General features: G+C 35.1%; 1 protein-coding gene across 2 annotated transcripts in view; it reads left to right on the top strand.

Annotated features, from left to right (window-relative positions):
• The window catches only part of NELL2 (neural EGFL like 2), a 363,845-nt gene extending 345,396 nt beyond the window's left edge, over positions 1 to 18,449 (top strand). For both annotated transcript variants that reach the window (XM_082349392.1, XM_082349391.1), the window contains exons 18-21: positions 3,298 to 3,491; positions 5,009 to 5,185; positions 6,671 to 6,895; positions 16,446 to 18,449. In XM_082349392.1, coding sequence (XP_082205518.1) covers positions 3,298 to 3,491; positions 5,009 to 5,185; positions 6,671 to 6,895; positions 16,446 to 16,496 — 647 coding nt within the window. In that variant the 3' untranslated portion in view covers positions 16,497 to 18,449. The remainder of the gene's footprint in view (positions 1 to 3,297; positions 3,492 to 5,008; positions 5,186 to 6,670; positions 6,896 to 16,445) is intronic.
• Positions 18,450 to 20,439: the final 1,990 nt, after the last annotated feature.

The raw sequence follows: 20,439 nt of genomic DNA, 5'->3' as shown, positions 1-20,439 counted from the left end.
TTCTTAATTGTTTTGGGTTTGCTTTTGTAGGTCCTTTTCTTCTCTTGTATTTCCCACTTAGAGAAGTTCCTTTGTCATTTGTTCTAGAGCTGGTTTGGTGGTGCTGAATCTCTTAGCTTGTCTGTAAAGCTTTTGATTTCTCCAGCGAATCTGAATGAGATCCTTGCTGGGTAGAGTAATCTTGGTTGTAGCTTCTTCCCTTTCATCACTTTAAATATGTCATGCCACTCCCTTCTGGCTGGTAGCGTTTCTGCTGAGAAATCATCTGTTAACCTTATGGGAATTCCCTTGTATATTATTTGTTGGTTTTCCCTTGCTGCTTTCAATAATTTTCCTTTGTCTTTAATTGTTGCCAATTTGATTACTATGTGTCTTGGTGTGTTTCTCCTTGGGTTTATCCTGTATTGGACTCTCTATGCTTCCTGGACTTGGGTGGCTATTTCCTTTCCCATGTTAGGGAAGTTTTTGAGTATAATCTCTTCAAATATTTCCTCTGGTCCTTTCTCTCTCTCTTCTCCTTCTGGGACCCCTATAATGCGAATGTTGTTGCTTTTAATGTTGTCCCAGAGGTCTCTTAGGCTGTCTTCATTTCTTTTCATTCTTTTTTCTTTATTCTGTTCCGCAGCAGTGAATTCCACTATTCTGTCTTCCAGGTCACTTATCCGTTCTTTTGACTCAGTTATTCTGCTATTGATTCCTTCTAGTGTATTTTTCTTTTCAGTTATTGTATTGTTCATCTCTGTTTGTTTGTTCTTTAATTCTCCTAGGTGTTTGTTCTTTAATCTTCTAGGTCTTTGTTAAACATTTCTTGCATCTTCTCAATCTTTGCCTCCATTCTTTTTCCAAGGTCCTGGATCATCTTTACTCTCATTATTCTGAATTATTTTTCTTGAAGGTTGCTTATCTCCACTTCATTTAGTTGTTTTTCTGGGTTTTTATCTTTTTCCTTCATCTGGTACATAGCCCTCTGCCTTTTCGTCTTGTCTATCTTTCTGTGAATGTGGTTTTTGTTCCACAGGCTGCAGGATTTTAGTTCTTCTTGCTTCTGCTTCTCAGTATTTTTAAAGTTGGAATTTCTGTATACTTTAGTAGGTTTTTCAAGGCAGAATATATACTCTTTATGTATATATTATGTATATAATGCAGGAATCTTATATTATGATAAAACTATATGTAAAAATGAATTCCAAAATTCTATACTATCATTCAATTGAGAATAGTTTCGGCACTGGGAAACCCAGTATAGATAACAAGCGGGAAAGTTAAGTTCAAATTAATTCAAATCTAATAGGATAGTCCATTATGATGTTTTTGCCTATATATTTCTCCAGGCATGACAAGTACATGCCAACCATTGTTGTAAGCAACTTTTTATTCTATTTCTTCATTTTTAATGTACTTTATTTAAGGGTACATATTTTCTTTGTACCTGTATATCTTCTCTTCTTTGTCTTCTGCATCATATCCAAGGACTCTGTCTGCCTTTAACCAAGCAAGCAAACAAACCTGTTAGCAGAGCTTTTATTTTAAATGTAAGGCAAAATGAAATGATTGTAAAAATCCAGCCATTGCCATTAACGGAATAGTGTCCTTATATTAGTGGATATTTAAAGGGTTAAATATATAAAAAATATATATAAATATAGTGGATATTAAAAGGGTAGTAAGAGGTATTTGTAGAGATTGTTGTCAAAGAGACCAAACAACTATGGTTAATGATTTTCTTGCTTACTATAATTGCTAATTACAAAAATACTTAATGGGAGACAAATATCAACTCATCAAAGACATCTTATTATTCGGATTAGAACAAATATAGACGTGTTTTACAAAATTCATTTCTATTACCAAGAGAAAAATTTTTTCTCATCTGATATATATGTATGTATACATATATATATATATATCAATGTATTTTTTAAAATTTTAATATATCCTCATGCTAGCTAAGAGTTATTTTTTTGATCATAGTTTTTAATTTTAAGCAGTATTATCCTTGACAAATCAAGCTATAATAAAGTTTACTGTAGTTATAATAGAAACCTTTTCAGCTGTCATCTCAATTCATTGGTTTTATTGATATGGGAACTAATAAAAATCAAAGTACATAGAGAGAAGTAATCATGTAACTTATTTTCAGGAAAGCATATATGACAGAATTTAAGTATTTAAGAATTTAAATGTGGCTAAAATATAATCTTGACCAGTGCATGTCTCCAACAATGTTGAAATCAAACCATTTAAGGAAGATAGTTACTAAACTCTATAATTTTGAAGGGAAATCAGTGTACAGTTCCCCTAGTTAAAAGCTATATATTCCATCCTCTCTCTAACCCACTTTTCCTGCTGTGATTTAATTCTTTCTTTCTTGACCTTTACTCAGGTGAAAAAGGAAATAACTCCTTACTGCCACTCATACAGTATCCCTGAAATGTATTTTGGCTTGTGACCTTTAAATGATGGGGATAAATAAAATGAATCTCATATCTTCATATGGACCTGATCTGTGGGTCAACATATGTTTGCTTTTCATCTGTATGAAAATGCTTTAGGTTGTGATTGCCATGGAATGGGTGAGGTCAGGTGAAGAATGAGAAGTTGCCAACTGAGTCAAGCAGGAGATGAAACGATCTGAAATGGAAAAGTTAAGAACTGGGGGATTCTTTGTGCGAGAGATGGTAATTGCTTATGGTCACTTGCCCTTCCATGGGTGAGACGCAGGGTGTAAGGACAGTGTGAAAATGCCTGGACTGTTAAGGGAAGAACACCTGGGCAGAACACTGGACAGAGGTTACATATGGGTGACATAGCTGTGAGAACAGGGCTTGAAACTGAATAAAAATGCCTCAGGTCTTCCATGACATTTCATTTCCCACTAAGAAAGGATTTTGTGTAAGCACCATTTTAACACTGAGGATGATTTCCCCAATTAAAAAAAAAATAGGCACTTTTAGAATTTCCACTGCCAAACTGTTTGTGTTTGAAACATTGAGTCCTATTCTTAACTTTCAAAAAATATAAATGTTTCATAAAGCCTAATGGTATTTACAGAGATATAAAAGTTAAAAATCTAGCCAAGGTTATTTGGTGTTTGAAATCAAGCATGATAATATTTTTGTGTGAAATCCCTAGATCATTAACATTGCTTTAGTCAGCATTAATAGGAAATGCATGCCAGTAAGATGAAAATTAATTTCCAGTTGAATGCTTTATGTCAGGAGACAACTTGCCTGATTGCAGTTGTTTAAAACGGAGCATATTCTAAGCACATTGCCTGCTGCCTTTTCTTGGCTGTAGATATTGACGAGTGTGGGACCGGGAGGCACAGCTGTGCCAATGATACCATTTGCTTTAACTTGGATGGTGGATATGATTGCCGATGTCCTCACGGAAAGAACTGCACAGGGGACTGCATCCATGATGGAAAAGTTAAGCACAATGGTCAGATTTGGGTGTTGGAAAATGACCGGTGCTCTGTGTGCTCGTGTCAGGTTAGTATAAACAAAACATTGTAACCATTTTTATCGAGGTGTAATTTGCATATATTTCAAGTGTACAGCTTGATGAACTTAGACAAATTCATACGCCCATTTAACCATCACTCAGTTAATATAACAGAACATTTTTACCTACCCAAAATGTTGCCTCGGTCCTTTCTTAGTCCCATAGCCCTAGCCTCAAGCAAACACTGCTTCCAGTTTCTATAGATTAGATTTGTATTTTCTAGAGCCTCATATAAATGGAATCATATAACACAGTTGGCCTTCTGTATCTGCAGGGTCCCCATCCATGGATTCAACCAACTGTGGATCAAAAATATTTGGGAAAAAAAAAATTCCAGAAAGTTCCAAAAAGCAAAACTTTAATTTCCCCCACACCAGCAACTGTTTACATAATATTTACATTGTATTAGATGTTATAAGTAATCTAGAGATAATTTAAAGTAAACCGGAGGGTGTGCATAGGTTATATGCAAATACTATGCCATTTAATATAAGGGACTTGAGCATCCACGGATTTTGGTATCCACGGGAGGCCTCAAACCAATCCCCCAGGGATACCAAGGGAAGACTGTCCATACTCTTTTGTGTCTGACTTCTTTCTCTCAGCATTATGTTTTGACATTCATTTATATTCATTACACGTATCAATAACCCATTCCTTTTTATTACTGAATAGTATTCCATTGTATGGAAATGCCACAATGTGTTTATTTATTCATATGGTAAAATTTTGTTTCTAACTATGCTAATGTTTCTATAGTCGCAATATCATATTTGAATGAATGTATAAATGAAACCATAATGAATATGCTATGGCCTGCAAGTGAAAAATATCTATTTGGGTTATATTTCAGTTTTAGAGAGGTGTTCTGTTATGTGTACCCAGTTGATAATAGACATTTAAATTATAGTTAAATGAATAATACCAAGGACTCAACTATTATTAAAGAAATTGATAACAGCTTGTACAAATCATAAGGTTAAAATATTCTAGAAACTTAATAATATGTAAAACTTGTTGACTAGCTACCAAATATAAACATACAAGCCCTCACACAAAACAAAATTTAGTTAGTATTCAAATTACTATATTAATAAACAAGTAAATGTATATTTATATATACATACACAATTTATTTACACATAAGAGCCATGCAGTGGTTATCATTTTAACTGGTTATTTCTGAAAATTTTCTTTCCAGTCAAGTCATTTAAAGAGTAATGTGTGGAAAGAAAATTGAATGTTCTCCAGCTTAAGTATTTTCTGGGTGTTAGCTACAAAATGGAATTTTAAAGAAAATCAGTTATATTGGGTAAACAGTGTGAATCATCTCAACTTCCAAATCAACATCTGAGATTATAGACATAGCATGTAATATATATAAAATGTATATATGTGTGCGTATATACACATGTACACACACACAGATACACACATACATATGATGTTAGTATATTGAGAAATGGAGGTTTCTGGTAACTGCTTTTTTTCCCTTGTCATACAGAATGGATTTGTAATGTGTCGACGGATGGTCTGTGACTGTGAGAATCCCACGGTTGATCTTTTCTGCTGCCCCGAATGTGACCCAAGGCTGAGCAGTCAGTGCCTCCATCAAAATGGGGAAACCTTGTACAACAGTGGTGACACCTGGGTCCAGAATTGCCAGCAGTGCCGCTGCTTGGTAAGTTCAGCTATGTGAAGTTCAGGGAAACGTTTAATCCCAGAATTGAAATCGTAAAGCAACCTTGCCCTGCCCCCTGCACCGATACTCAGTACCTGGCCATAGTGTTGGGAGTTACAAAAAGTGAACCTGGTTAGGATGATAAGGTGATGGTTATGCATTCAGGACCTGAGAAGGAATATCTGGGGGTAGATGTGGTACACCATGTCATGTCAGTCTTTCAGGGCTACCTCCAGAACTCAAAAGAAGAAAAGGCTCTCCTGGCTTCCCTAATCCCACTCAGCTTAGGTTTACTTAGAGACAGTTATGAACAGAATAATGGCATTCAAAAAAAAAATCACTTTTTCCAGTAGACCTTTTGTTAATCCATTTCTATCAATTATGCTTAGATGTAAGAAAACAAAAACAAAAAAAACACACACTTTTTTTTCTTTCTAAAGATTATTACTGTCAATGCTGTTCTGGTGGGCACTCTGTTTTACACATAATATGGATATGCAATAAATACTTACTAGAATCTTAGAATTAAATGTATATATTTATGAAACTTCTACTGGAAACAATAGGTTAAAAAGAAAATGAAGACGATAAAGAAAATACCAATCATTTTTTCATTTAACCAAATTTCTTATTTCTTTCTAGTGGTGTAAATAAAAAGGAAAATTGGTCTATATGTCTTTATAGAAGAAAGTTTCACAGATGCTACTTTTAAAGTTAGGACTAGTTTCCTTTCTATTTGTGTGAAGACATTTTTAAGGCAATGCTTTTTTATTGCTTCCTTTTTATACTTTCAACCCAAAAATCAATTAAAAGAGCAAGGTCAGTTTCTGTGCCTGAAGGCCGCTTTCATCTCCAAGACCATGAGACTCAGAATTATGAAGAAAATAGGAAACAGGTGGGAACTAAATTTTAAAAAGATCCAATTCACATAATTTTCTCATGTGGAATAAAAATGACTGAAATCAGCTCCTAGTTTTGTTCTGTTTTGTTTTTTCCAAAGTCCCTACACTGAGAAATGTATAAATGAACAAAGAAAAACTGTCAAATTTCCTTCATATTTCAGTTTACTTTTTTGTCAGTGGACAAAACTTTGTTTTTGCAGAAGGGAATAAATGAGAAGGTAGGGGGAAAAGATCGTAAAAATGAAAAAAGCATCTCATAAGCAGAAACTAAGTAAAAACCTCTTCTGTAGTAAACAATTCTCCTTTGTCATGGGAAAGAGAAGGGCATGCAAATTTGTTTGTTTTAAGAGAAAGAGTTTTTGCTTTCCTTTATTGTTGTTCTTGTTTAACCCCTGAAGACTGTTTTATAATCCATCTGCAGTATAGGTCTCATTTCTCTGATAGGGCTTTTGTGGATTCCCTGCAAGATTCATAGCTGTGAAGGTCTGAGTATAAATGTCCAGCAAATAAATTGACTATTCGGTAAACAATGTGCTCCCTCCCTCCTCCTCCCTTTGCCCTTGTTCATCTGCTTTCCTTATAGCAAGGGGAAGTTGATTGTTGGCCCCTGCCTTGCCCAGAGGTGGAGTGTGAATTCAGTGTCTTCCCAGAGAATGAGTGCTGCCCGCGCTGTGTCACCGACCCTTGCCAGGCCGACACCATCCGTAATGACATCACCAAAACTTGCCTGGACGAGATGAATGTGGTTCGCTTCACTGGGTCCTCTTGGATCAAACATGGCACTGAGTGTACTCTCTGCCAGTGCAAGGTAAAGCCCATTCATTATATTCAAGTAGGGAGCACCTGGCCAGCTGCACCCAGGATTCACAGATACTAATGTGCTTAAGCTGGCCAATGGGAAGCATATTCTTTCCTATTTACTGTTCAAACAGAGATGGGAGGAGGGCCACTCAGCTTTATTAGTGCCAAGGCTGACTGTCCTGTGCATCCTCTAATGCATATTCAGGGAGAAGGAGGTGCTTGGTCAGAAACCAGAATGATGGGTTACTAATATCACCAGAACAGAAAGAACCTACATAAATTGCCCTAAAGCATCTAACTGTACACATCTTAAAATAAAAGAATACAACACCAAACTTCATGTTTCTTTCATGATAGAAGACAATATTATTTTATTGATTTTTATCTAGTCCTTTTATGAGATAAGATATATCAACAAAGTGAACATATTACGTTTTCCAAAGTGAAAATCAATATGGCAAAAACGGGCATATTTCTTGGTTTGTGGTGGTGAGTTACATTGAGTTGAAAAATTTAAGATCTGTTGTTTACCATATTTTATTCCTACGGCTGGAGAAAAATCATTATAAAGATTTTTCTTTTTATTCTCATAGGAAAATAGAGCATTGTGCCTTTTACTTCACTGAGAATAGAAATACTGGTAATGTAGACAGAGTATATAGAATTCACAGATGGTGACAAAGTTGAAAACATTCTACTTTGATTATTGTTCCTACAAACATTTGATTTCATGGTCATTGTACTTCATAGTCAAAATTTTAGAATCAACACTAGAACTAAGTAAATAATCTGGAAAGCTTAACAACAACAAGAAAGCAAAGATGTCAGATTTTTCCCACAATAGCACAGTCAAATATCTATAACTGCTCTGGTTCTTTAAGTGAGCATTTCCATTTAAATTTTTTTTTTCAATAGAGCAATTTCATTCAGATTCATATAGTACAAATTTCTTACTAGAGTGGCTTGATGTAACAGGACAAAGAAATGTGAAATGCTTTAAGTTTTGAGATGCTATTATTATCTATTTCAAACCAAAATTTCTAGCTCTTTCAATTATTGCAATTTAATCAAGCACAGCTTGTCAATCAAGCACAGCTTTTTGGGGGAACATTTAATGCAGTTTTCTAAAAGTGCATTAGCACATTTGGAAGTTACTTTTACTACTAAAAGTTACTAATAATGTATATTCAGTGCTGCTTTAATATACATTTTTTAAAATAGAGCTTTATTGGAGTATAATTGCTTCACAATACTGTGTTAGTTTCTGTTGTACACCAAAGTGAATCAGCCACATGCATACATATGTTCCCATATCCCCTCCCTCTTGAGCCTCCCTCCCATCCTCCCTATATACATTTGATATGAGTGCATTTGAGTACATTTAATGGTGCATTATCTAGAAACTTCAGCATTCATGACCAATAGGGAAATACTTTCTGACATTTAATTACCAAATAGAGTTGAGTCTCTTTACACTCTTAATCTAACTGTTAGATTATTGTTCTGAGCAATGACAACAAATACATATACCGGGTGATAGAATGTAAAATACCAGATATAGCTCAGACAGATACTTCCAACAAGAAAGATACATTCAGTAATAGGCAGAAAAACATTAGAGTGTTTTCTGGGGAAAAGAGTGTGAATGAGCTTGTCATTCACCATCTTACAAACAACTACTAGGATTTTTTGGCTCATGGTAGAAATATAGTCCAGAAAGTGTATTTTGACATTAAATTCATTTCTTGTCAGATAAGTGCCGATTCTCAGAGGTTACTATTTGATGCCATTTCCCTTTTCCCTTCTTATTAAGTATGAGTTATAAGAATATCCTCAATGTTACCAAATGAATCCCTAATACTCATCTTATTATGTTTATTTTGTGCTATTTTAAAAATGAAACTTATGCCAAACAGGCTTGAGAGATTTCATTGGAGGTGAGCATCCTTCACAATTTGGTGCTTTCAGAGCACCGTTTTTGCTTATCATCTCCCCATCCTACCGCTTCTGAGTTATTTGTTTTAGTCAATATATACAAATTATGTGGGACATTGTGCCAGAACTGGGGTAGAATGATAAGCAAAAATGGGTACAATCGTTCCTGGAAATTTTTGCCCAGCAGCTTCTAGAGCTCTGCTGTCCAGTACAGTAGGCAGTAACCACACATGGCTATTTAAATTCATTGAAATTAAGTTAAAAATCCAACTCCTCAGTCACACAAGCTACATTTCAAATGCTCACACGTGCTAGTGGCTATCGTATTAGATAGCACATACAGAGAACCTTTCTATCATTGCAGAATATTGTATTGGAAAGCGCTGGCCTAGAGGTGAAGAATGTGGCATCTGGAATCCGGCTACCTGGATTGAAAACCTGGTCAATCTCACTAGCAATGTCACCTCAAGGGATATTTATTAATCTCTCTGTGGCTCCATTTTTCTCATCTAAAAATGGGAATAATAATATTACTTACCTAGAAATAATTATAGTACCTACTTGAGAAAGTTGCTATAAGAATTAAGTGAGAAGATCCACACAAAGTTTCCTACACATTTCATATGCATTCAGAGTAAGCGCTCAATAAATGTTGACTATTATTATTGTAGGTAGTGGAGTATAGAAACATTAATTAAGTCATGAAACAGATAAAGACAACATTACAAACTCTGATGGATGCTCTAAAGGAAAGTTGCACTGTGCTAAGAGGCTGTACAATGCATGAACCAGTTTTACTTCCTGAGGAATTAAGAGTTAGCTGGGAGAAATAGAGTTAAGAGTTTCCCTTCCCTTTTTAAAGATGTCTTCAAATGTAATTTGCTTACGTTAAAAAAAAAAATGTTTCCTCCACTTAGAAGTTGAATTCTTGCATCAAAAAAGAATTAATAATTTTGTCTTTCCTAAATCTAATAGAGACTACACACCTTTATGATGGGTCAGAGAGCTTTCAGGCAATTATGTTTTGAGCTCCAGATGATAAAGAGGGATGTACCCAGTTGAGAAATAAAAAGGGAGGAGGTATTAGAGGGTCATTCCCTTTAATAAATTATCACTGAGTGGGACACTTGGGAAATTGGAAGCCAGAGGGCCACTTTTAACTCCTGGGGAGACTCTAGATGTAATACTGAGATAATTGAGGTATGGAAAAGAATAGTTTTATGAGGATGAATCTCCTAACTTTCTAAATGTTGCCTTCATCTATTAGAAACCATAAACTTAAAGTTTGGAAAGTGGACATCTGTGCTAAAATTAGAATAGATAACTAAGTCTATCTATGGAAAGAAATACCCCATAAATGAGCAATATTATAATGAATACTTTAATATATGATCAGGAGAGCTTCGCAAATCAAAAGAGGAAGAAAGGATTATTCTATAAATACTGGAATGACTGGACAGCAGTTTGAAGGATGTAAGTTGTATATACTGTTATATTATGTATCAAAACAAATTCCATGTGGAAAAAGTGCTAGATATTAAAAATAAATCAAAGCAAAGATAAGTAATCAAATATTTATCAAAATTCTTGAAGGAAGATGCCTTTTCTAATTTAAAAGTGATAAAATCTACCTCAAAGAAAATTTAGAGCTTCTGTAGATAAACAAAATTAGCAAAATAGAAGATCACAACTAGAAACTAGAAAAATATTTTCAACAGATATGATTTATTAGATTAAAAATATATGAAAATTAATTTTAAAATACTTATTTCCCCATAAATAAATCAACAAAGGATGAATAAACAATTTACTAAAGAATACAGCTATCAAAAAAGAGGAAATCAGTGTTTTAAATAATTGACACTTAAATATAAACTAACATAATGAATTATTATTTTCACATACTATGCTAAAAAAATATTTCACAATAATTTCCAATGCTGACAGAGGTGTACTGGAATTGTAATTCTTATGCAATGTTAGTGACATTGAAAAATACATGTCAAGAACCATACATACATCTCTTTGCCCACTCCCCATCCCCACAGAAATATCCAGAAGATCCTACTAATCCTGGGTCTGAGAATCCAACCTAAAGAAATAATCTAAAATGTGGAGCAAACTATATGCATCGTAATATTAACCTCAACATTAATTGGCACACAGAATCAACGAAGAAATCAAAATATCCAGCAAAGGAAAAATGGGTTAAATAAATTATGGGAACTCTGTAACATATAACATTATGTCATAATTATATAATATGTAATTATATGACTGCATTATTCAATTATTCATGTACTAACAATGCTTATAATGAAAATTAAGACAAAAATACTATGTGTGATTACATATGCACTTTGATTACAAGAAGGTTGAAAATAAAGGAATATGAAGTGAATTCTATTAGGACATACTAAAATATTGATAATAGTGGGATTTAAAATTATTAATTTTTATATAGATTATTTATAGCCACATATTATATATGAATATATAATTACATATATTTATTATATTATAGTATGTATAATTTATAAACATATTAATATATTAATACCATATAGTGATTGATAAGTAAATAATAAATATCTTAAATATAAATAAGAGTAAAATATATTATGCATTATATATATCATGTATAAACATTTTACTGAAAGCTGAAAGTCATCTGTCTTCTAATCTTAATGTTATAGAGTTTACCATGCAAAGAGTGATGATGACTTCTTTACCAATAAATATAGCCAGAAATAACAAGGTGTTAAGGAAACTTACTGTGTTACTACATAAAAATAGATTTTATAATTAGTTATGACAGTAGGTGGTTACTATTCCTAGCAACCTGACTAAGTTTCAGTGGGTCACCTTTTATTCTAGTTTTTATCAAGATAATGTTTGTTAAGGTGAAATGCATAGTTATTTTGTATATAATTTTATAAGCTTGATGAATCAAAATATAGACTATTTCCAACAATCTAGCAAGTACCTTTTTGTCCCCTTCCAGACAATACCTACTTCTCATAGGAAACCTCAATTTTATTTCATTATAGTAAATTTATTTTCCTATTTAAAATTTTCATATAAATGGATCACACAGTATGTATTCTTTTATATCTAATGGTGAATTGACCAGTTTATCATTATGTAATGTCCCTCCACATCTCTAGCAAGGCTTCTAGACTTGAAGTCAATTTTGACTGGTACTTTTTTTTTTTTTAATATTCATTTATTTATTTAGTTGCACCGGGTCTTAGTTGCAGCTGGCAGGCTCCTTAATTGTGGCTTGCCAGCTCCTTAGTTGCAACACGTGGGGTCCTTAGTTGTGGCAGGCAGGCTCCTTAGTTGTGGCATGCAAACTCTTAGTTGCAGCATGCATGTGGGATCTAGTTCCTTCACCAGGGATTGAACCCAGGCCCCCTGCATTGGGATCATGGAGGCTTATCCACTGCACCACCAGGGAAGTCCATTGTCTGGTACATTTGTAGCCACACAGTATATTGTTTTGATTCATCCACTTTCAACCTATCTATGGTTTTATATTTAAAGTGCATTTTTTATAGATAATGTATAAATAGTTCTTACTTTTTTATCCAGTGTGACAATCTCTGTCTTTTAATTGAAGTGTTAGTCTATTTACATTTAATATTGTTTTTGACATTGGTGGATTTTGGGCCACCATTTTGCCATTTGTTTTCTACTTGTTCCATCTATTTTTTGTATTCTTAATCATCTATTCCTTCCTTCTTTTTGTTTGTTAATATTTTTTATATTATTCAATTTTACTTATTCTTTTGAATTCTTCACTAGAACTCTTTTTATGATTGTTTTAGTTTAGTTGTTGGTATAGGAGTTGTAACATATATCATTCATTTATTACAGTATAATAAGATTTAATATTATACTAATTCATATAAAATGTAAGAACTTTGGAACAATATAATCCCGTTCCCCTAACCTTTGCACTATAATAATCATATATTTATAACTATGTATACTATAAACTCTAAAAATCTGTATTACTATCAGTATTTTTGCTTTAATAAGTCAAATATCTTTGAAGCAAATTAATAGAAGAAAAAATGCTATATTTTAAATTTTATACTTATTTTATATTTATAATTATCCACATATTTACCATTTCTTGTGCTCTTCATTTCTTCTCACACATGTTAATCTCCATCTAGTGTTATTTCCCTTTATCTTGAATAACTTCCTTTAGCATTTTCCATATTGCAGATATACTGGCCACAAATTCTCTCAACTTACATTTATTTGAAAATGTCTTATTTTTGAAGGATATTTAACTAAATATAGAATTCAGGATTGACAGATTTGTCCCAGCACTTTAAAGGTGGTACTCTACTGTTTTCTAGTTTCTATCATTTCTGATGAGGATTCAGCTATCATTTGTACTTTTGTTCCCTTATATGTAATATGTCTTTTTTTTCTCCTCTGTCTCCTTTCATGATTCTTTCTTTATCTTTGGTTTTTAGAATTTTGACTATGATGAACTTAAGTATGATTTTTTTTTTTTTTTTTGTCCTCTTTGGTGTTTGATGGGCTTTTTGAGTATCTAAGTAGATTTTTTTCACCAAATTTGAGAAAAATTTGGCCATTGTTTCTTCGGATATTTGGTCTGCCACATTATTTCCCTCCTATTCTTCTGGGACTCCAATTACACATGTATTATATGGTTTAATATTATCCTGAAGGTCACTGAGGTTCTATTGTTATTTCAATCTTTTTCTCTTATTTTTAAAGATTGGATAATTTCTTTTTTTTTTAATTTATTGACTATTTCTTCTGCCATCTCTAATCTGCTGTTAAACCCATCCAATGAATTTTTCATTTCGAATATTACACTTTTCAGTTCCAGAATTTTTATTTAATTCTATTTATACTTTCATTTCTCTGCTGTAACTTACCATGTTTTATCATTCATTATGACCATCCTTTTTTTTTACATCTTTGTATGTATTAGTAATAGCTACTTTCTAGTCTTTACCATCTGGATTAACTTTGAGTCATTTCTATTCACTAGTTTTTCTCTTGGTGAGGAGTCACTTTTTTCTGTTTTCCTTCACATGTCTAGTAATGTTTATGGTTTACTGGATATTGTGGATAATACATAGTATAGACCCTACATTCTATTAGCTTCTTCTGAAGACTATTTTTGTTCTAGCAGATTGCAGGTTACTGGCCAGTCATCTTGCAGTTGGAAAGGCTGGGCTTTACATTGGTTAGGTGGGTCTATTCCAGGTGTACCCTTAGTTTTAGGGTGAATCTCTTAATCTTGAGACATCATTTTCTTCCTAATCATGGCCCTTTTGGGCTTTCAATGGAAAGCCTGAATTTTTTATCAGTCCCTTCTAACTTGGCAGGACATAGATTTTAAACCCACAGTGAGCAGCATCTGAAATATCTGCTCAAATCTTTCAAACTTCAAGCTGTGACTCTCTGATTGTCTCTTTAGAGTCTCCTCTGCAATTCAAAGATCCGCCACAGATTTGAGGGGAGTTGACATGCTGATTCACTCCTTCCTTTCTAGACATTTCCTCCTGAATTTCCAGCTACTCTGGCAGCCCAACAGAGCCCTAAATGTTGCCTTCTGACATGTGGGCCCTATCAGATTGTGGCTTTCTGCTTGAGTTATAGTTATCCTAAGCTTCACAGACTAGGGAGTGCCCTAAGGGAAAATGCCAAGTAAAAATGAATCTCAAATAGTACCTCTTCCTTCTTTTAAAGATTGAAACTCCTCCAGTGTCTACCTGCTTTTAGTCACTTTGCTTTAAATAGTTTTTATATTTTGTCCAAACTTTATAGTTATCCATAGGAGGGATAGTTGATAGTCTTAAACAAGTAACTCTGCCATTACTGAAACAGGAACCCCAGTGGAATATTTTATCAATCTTTCTTGTATGAACTATGTTTCCCTAATTGGGGAGCTTCCAATGACATGGTCTGTAGAGCATTTATGTTGCTATAGCAGAATTGATATGGAATAAGAAAAACACTACTGGAAGACTTGGAAAATATACCTTCTCTTCCTAAAACATACTCATACTCCAAACATTCCCTAACTCTCTTTCTGCTCAAAATCCATACAATTTGAGAAACTGATATTCTCAGGAACTGGTACACCCCTCCCTTCATTGGGTCAATGGATTGGGGAAGATCATGTGACCAGGTTATGGCCAGAAAACCTCTGCCTCTGAACATAATGACAAAGCTTTAAAATGCAGCTAGAGATCCAAGAGATGGATGTCACCTTCTTTTGCTGTCAGAGTAAGAACTCTGCTTAATAACAATTTAAAAAGAAAGAGGATTAAGTTAAATTGATAATATTCTTCTTGGATATAGACTGGCTTTTCCCTCATTTGGTAAGCTTCAACAAAGGCTAAAGTACCAAAGTCCTTTCTTAAGTTTTATCTTACATGAACAGACCCTTTTGGTTTTATCATATTAAGGTCTGATACATTTTCAATCATCTAAAGTCAATTATCTGAGAGAATATATCAAATAGAAGATGGGTTTTAGAGTCAGACTAACCTGAATTTTAATCCCAGCTGTACCATTATATTAGCTTTGTGATTTGGGCCATGATATTTAAGCTTTCTGATCTTCAGTTTCTGAACCTAAAAAAACATGACTATTAATAGTGATCCTACTGGGAATGCTCTTAGGTTGAAATTAGATAACGTATTTAAAGTGCCTGGCAAAGTATCTGACACAGAGTACGCACTCAAAAAGTAGAAGGGTATTATCATCTTATGATTGTGGTAACAATACTAACATTTTCATTATTACTAGCTAGACAGTGGAAGAAAGTAAGAGCCCAAGGATTCAAAAGAACAAGATACAAATTTTTTTCCTCTTCTCTAATACACCATACTCTTTTGGTACTTTGTTATAAAAACTAATTATGCATATCTGGCTCTTCCTTGACTATTTTTCCTGCCTCATCTCTACACTGTTTTCTTCACCAACTTAAAATTCTCACCCAGACCAAACCTTTTTAGGTTTCTTAACTATGCAAAACTCTTTTCACTTTAAAGCCTTTTACTCATGCTCTTCCCTGTGCTCTTGGCCTACCTTTTCACAGATCTGTCTTGAGGTCTTGGTTTAAACATCATTTCTACAGAGAAGTCTACTCTGGCCACCCAATCTAAGTAGCCAGACATTTATTAATCTCATGACATCAACTAGTTTGTTTCTTTTCTAGCACTTTTCACAATTTTTGATTGTACATTTGCTTATTAATTTTCCCCCCCGGAACTATAAACCCTGTCCTATGAGGGTAGTGACCATATCTGCTTTATTCATTCATCAGCATATCTCGGGTTCGATTTACTCAATGCTTATTTTGTCAATGAGTAAATAAAACAACAAATGTGAGCTAAGAGAGTGCCATGGGGTAAATAAAGCTAGCTTATGATTTGCCACAAATAACTGGCCATAGTTTGTTCTGCAACAGTAGAGGCATGAAAAGTGATTGAGCTATTGAACTTTCAGGGGCACATAAATAACAAAACATTCAGTTATGTTATGTGTACCGATCGATGAGTATTGACTAATGGCTGAAAAAGTAATACCATGCTTTTTTCCCCCTCTGTTTTCTCTAGAATGGCCACATCTGTTGCTCAGTGGATCCACAGTGCCTTCAGGAACTGTGAAGTTAACTGTCTCACTGGAAATTTCTCTTTAAAGAATGTTCTTTCATTAAAAAGACCAAAAAAAATTAAAAGTTGAAGTGGATGATTTGTGTGCAGCGAAGTGCAGCATTGTTAATAGCTGAGTAAACTTTCGATTATGAAATTTGTGGAGCTTGAGAAAATCACAAAAGGAAACTTCTTGGGGCAAAACTAGACCAGAATTCCACCTCAACTGCGTCTGACGTCGGCATGTAGAAGAATGGGTGTGAAATACACACCATGACATCACGACCTCTGGATGTAAAGCCTGAGCTTACGGGAGCTTTGGAAGGCTCTAGCTTCACTGGTGCAGAAAATTTTCCTCTAGATCAGAATCTTCACAAATCAGTTCAGTTCTTCACTGCAAAAAATAAAATGTAAGGCAGTGAACGAATTCTGTTTTCCGAAGCAAAGCAAAGAAGCTATAACATGTTATATGTACAGTATACACTCTGAGAAGAAATCTGAAATGAGTTATTGTCATGATAAAAATAATGCACAGGCATGGTTACTTAATATTTTCTAACAAGAGATGTCATCCTTATTTCCTTGTTTTACTGCACTTAATATTATTTGGTTGAATTTGTTCAGTATAAGCTCGTTCTTGTGTAAAATTAAATAAATATTTCTCTTACCTTATAACATGTCTGAGTGTCTGCATAACGTGTTCCTTTTCCCCCACAGATGCCTCAATATACAAACTGCTTTCTAGTTCTGCTGATGAGAAACTCCCACCATGCTATTCCCAAACTGAAAGGTGATTTTCACTACATTACATGCCGAAGTGCAGGGGAATGGGTGATGGATACCTTTGTTCTGCCTCTCTGGATCCTCTCAGTCACCTTTTACCCTGCCTCATATCCTGGGGGCTGACCTATATACATTGTATTAATAGGTTCTCTTGTCCTCTGGATTCTGATTCGGTTTGACCAGTGGCGACCACCGGCAGGATATCAGAAAGAGGACATTTGGATATTTATTCTGCTGGCTCCTTTCCTGCCAGGTTACTACTATGATTAGCTGTGTCACTTACTGAATGTGACATCTCCTGACAGGTGACCCTCTCTGTTCAGCTACCCCCTCCAGTTTTTGATAACTTCTGTTTGCTTCTTCTGGCTTAGAGATAATAACATCTCTGGCTGCTTTGTCCTTTCAGGTACCTGATCGATTTCTTGTTGTTGTCCCTATTTCCTATTGCATCTTTATAAATCGTCCCTTTGTTAAACTGTCTTTAATTAGCCAGCTCGAGTGTGCCATCTGTTTCCTGCCAGGACTTTGACTGATATACATAAGGAGGGGAGTATGTGAGGGTTGGGAATATCTTCAAGAATTGGTCCTTCACAATTTGATATAAAAATTTAAAGAATCCCAATCTTAGGAGGCATTATGATATTACATGTTAAAGTTTTTGATGCACTAGAATCTCAGGAGGAAAAAAATTAACTTATTGATGCCCAATAGAGGAGTTAATCCAATATTGCCCTAGTCATATGTTTTGTGCTAGGGTGAAAAAGGAAATAAAGATATTATTAAATTCACTTTTAGTTTAGAGACTTCTTTAAAGAAAACAAAAAGGAAGTGAATAGGATATGACTCCCACAAGCTACAGAAGTGGTAAAGTGGCATTTTAACTACCCCTTCCGCATTGTTATGGGAACAACCTAACAGGAGCTGAGCTAAAGGATCATTTATAAATGTTTTAATACTTTGGCATGTGTAATATTTATTGAATGTGTGAATTCAAGTATCTCAATATTCCCTGGTTTTATCATAAACGATTTTTTCTGCAGCCTTTTTATATTTAATTTAAAATTTCAGCAGAGCATAAAGTTTATTTTACTTTAAAAAAATTTTTTTTTTTTGGCTGCGTTGGGTCTTCGTTGCTGCTTGCGGGCTTTCTCTAGTTGCGGCGAGTGGGGGCTACTCTTCGTTGTGGTGTGCGGGCTGCTCATTGCAGTGGCCTTTCTTGTTGCGGAGCACAGGCTCTAGGTGCGTGGGCTTCAGTAGTTGTGGTGCACAGACTCAGTATTTGTGGCTCGCGGGCTCTAGAACACAGGCTGAGTAGTTGTGGCACATGGGCTTAGTTGCTCAGTGGCATGTGGGATCTTCCCGTACCAGGGATCAAACCTGTGTCACCTGTATTGGCAGGCAGATTCTTAACCACTGCGCCACCAGGGAAATCCTAAGTTTATTTTTATTGGGCATTATTTACTATGGTAACTAGCAATTTAGTCTCCAAAAGGGTATTAATTTGAAGTTTTTTCTACATATTTCTCCCATATATAGATTTGGGATTTCATATTAAATCTCCCTAAAATCTATTTTATTTGTTTTTATGAGGAGAGTGAGAAATAGTATGTGCCTGTGCGTGTGTATATACACACACATACTCACAATCTACATCCATATATTTGTATATATTCATCATTTAGATATTTTATGCCTTCTGGAAGAAGAAGCAAGGCTGGAATTGCATACTCCCAATCTGTTGTCTTTGTAGGGCTCTGAGCATACTGGTGGTTTTCAGAGTCTGGTTTCCATAGACTTCTGAAAGAAAGAAAACTCATAACAGTGAGAAGAAAAGAGGGAAAAAATAAGATTATGTTCTTCCAAGGACCTTTGAACCAATGAATGTGTTCAGATTGAATTTTTCTGGATCCAGGAATATATATCTATATATAAGGGATCCAGGAATAAGTTTATCAAAAGAGATGCATGGTCTTATGGAGAAAATATAAATCCACCTTGAACAAATTTTTTTTTGAAGTCCTAGAATATACCTAGGCACTGTGTGAAGAGTTTATACAATGAGCCAATTTCACTGCAACAGTCCAGATACCACAGTGAATAAAGTGCGTACAGAGGGGAAGCACCCACACATTGCTTCCTCATGGAGCTCACATCCTAATGCAGGGAAAAGGAAATTAACAAATAAATAGATGCTATGTCAGGTGTTATGAAGAAAAATTAAACTGAGTGAAGTAGTGATATGGACCAGGGTGCTAGTTTAGATAGGGCGGGGGTGAAGTCCTTTCTAAGATAAAGTGACATTGGAGCAGATATTTAATGAAGTGAGGGAGTGAGGCATCCACACACCTGGAGAGAGAATAACAAGCAGAGGGAACTGTGCGTGAATAGGTCTGAGATGTGGCCTGAGTGGACTGAGCAAGCTGAGCCTTACAGAGGATGCGGTCACAGGAGCGGCTGGTGACCAAATCACATAGGTTTTCCTAGGCCATCATTAGAGATTAGCATTTTTTTTTTTAAAGCAAGCATCTGCCTTTTTTTTTTTTTTTTTTTTTATGGCTGTGTTGGGTCTTCGTTTCTGTGCGAGGGCTTTCTCCAGTTGCGGCAAGTGGGGGCCACTCTTCATCACGGTGCGCGGGCCTCTCACTATCGCGGCCTCTCTTGTGGCGGAGCACAGGCTCCAGACGCGCAGGCTCAGTAGTTGTGGTGCACGGGCTTAGTTGCTCCGCGGCATGTGGGATCTTCCCGGACCAGGGCTCGAACCCGTTTCCCCTGCATTGGCAGGCGGATTCTCAACCACCGCGCCACCAGGGAAGCCTAGCATTTTTATTCTTAGTGATTTGGAAGTTGTTAGAGAGATTTGCGCATAGCTCTGACATAGTCTGATGACAATTAAAGAATCCTTCTATGCCCTTTATGGAGAATAGACCCGGGATTGGGGCCAGGTGGGGTGTGTGCTGAGCTTTGGTGCAAGAGGTACATTTATACCACAGAATTTCCAACAAGATGATAATGAATTTGGACTAGGATGGCAACATTGAGGGAGAGAAGTGAGGACCATTTAACATTAAAGAAGATCCACTTACGTGAAAAAATGGGTAGGAAGACTAAATGTCATAAAAGTGTCACATCTCCCCACTAGTGCTAATAAGGAAAAAATCCTGAACTATTATAGAAA

This window comes from Balaenoptera borealis, assembly GCF_965194805.1.
Source record: "Balaenoptera borealis genome assembly, chromosome: 13".
Taxonomy (NCBI): Eukaryota; Metazoa; Chordata; class Mammalia; order Artiodactyla; family Balaenopteridae; genus Balaenoptera; species Balaenoptera borealis.
This window is presented reverse-complemented; position numbering and strand designations above follow the sequence as displayed.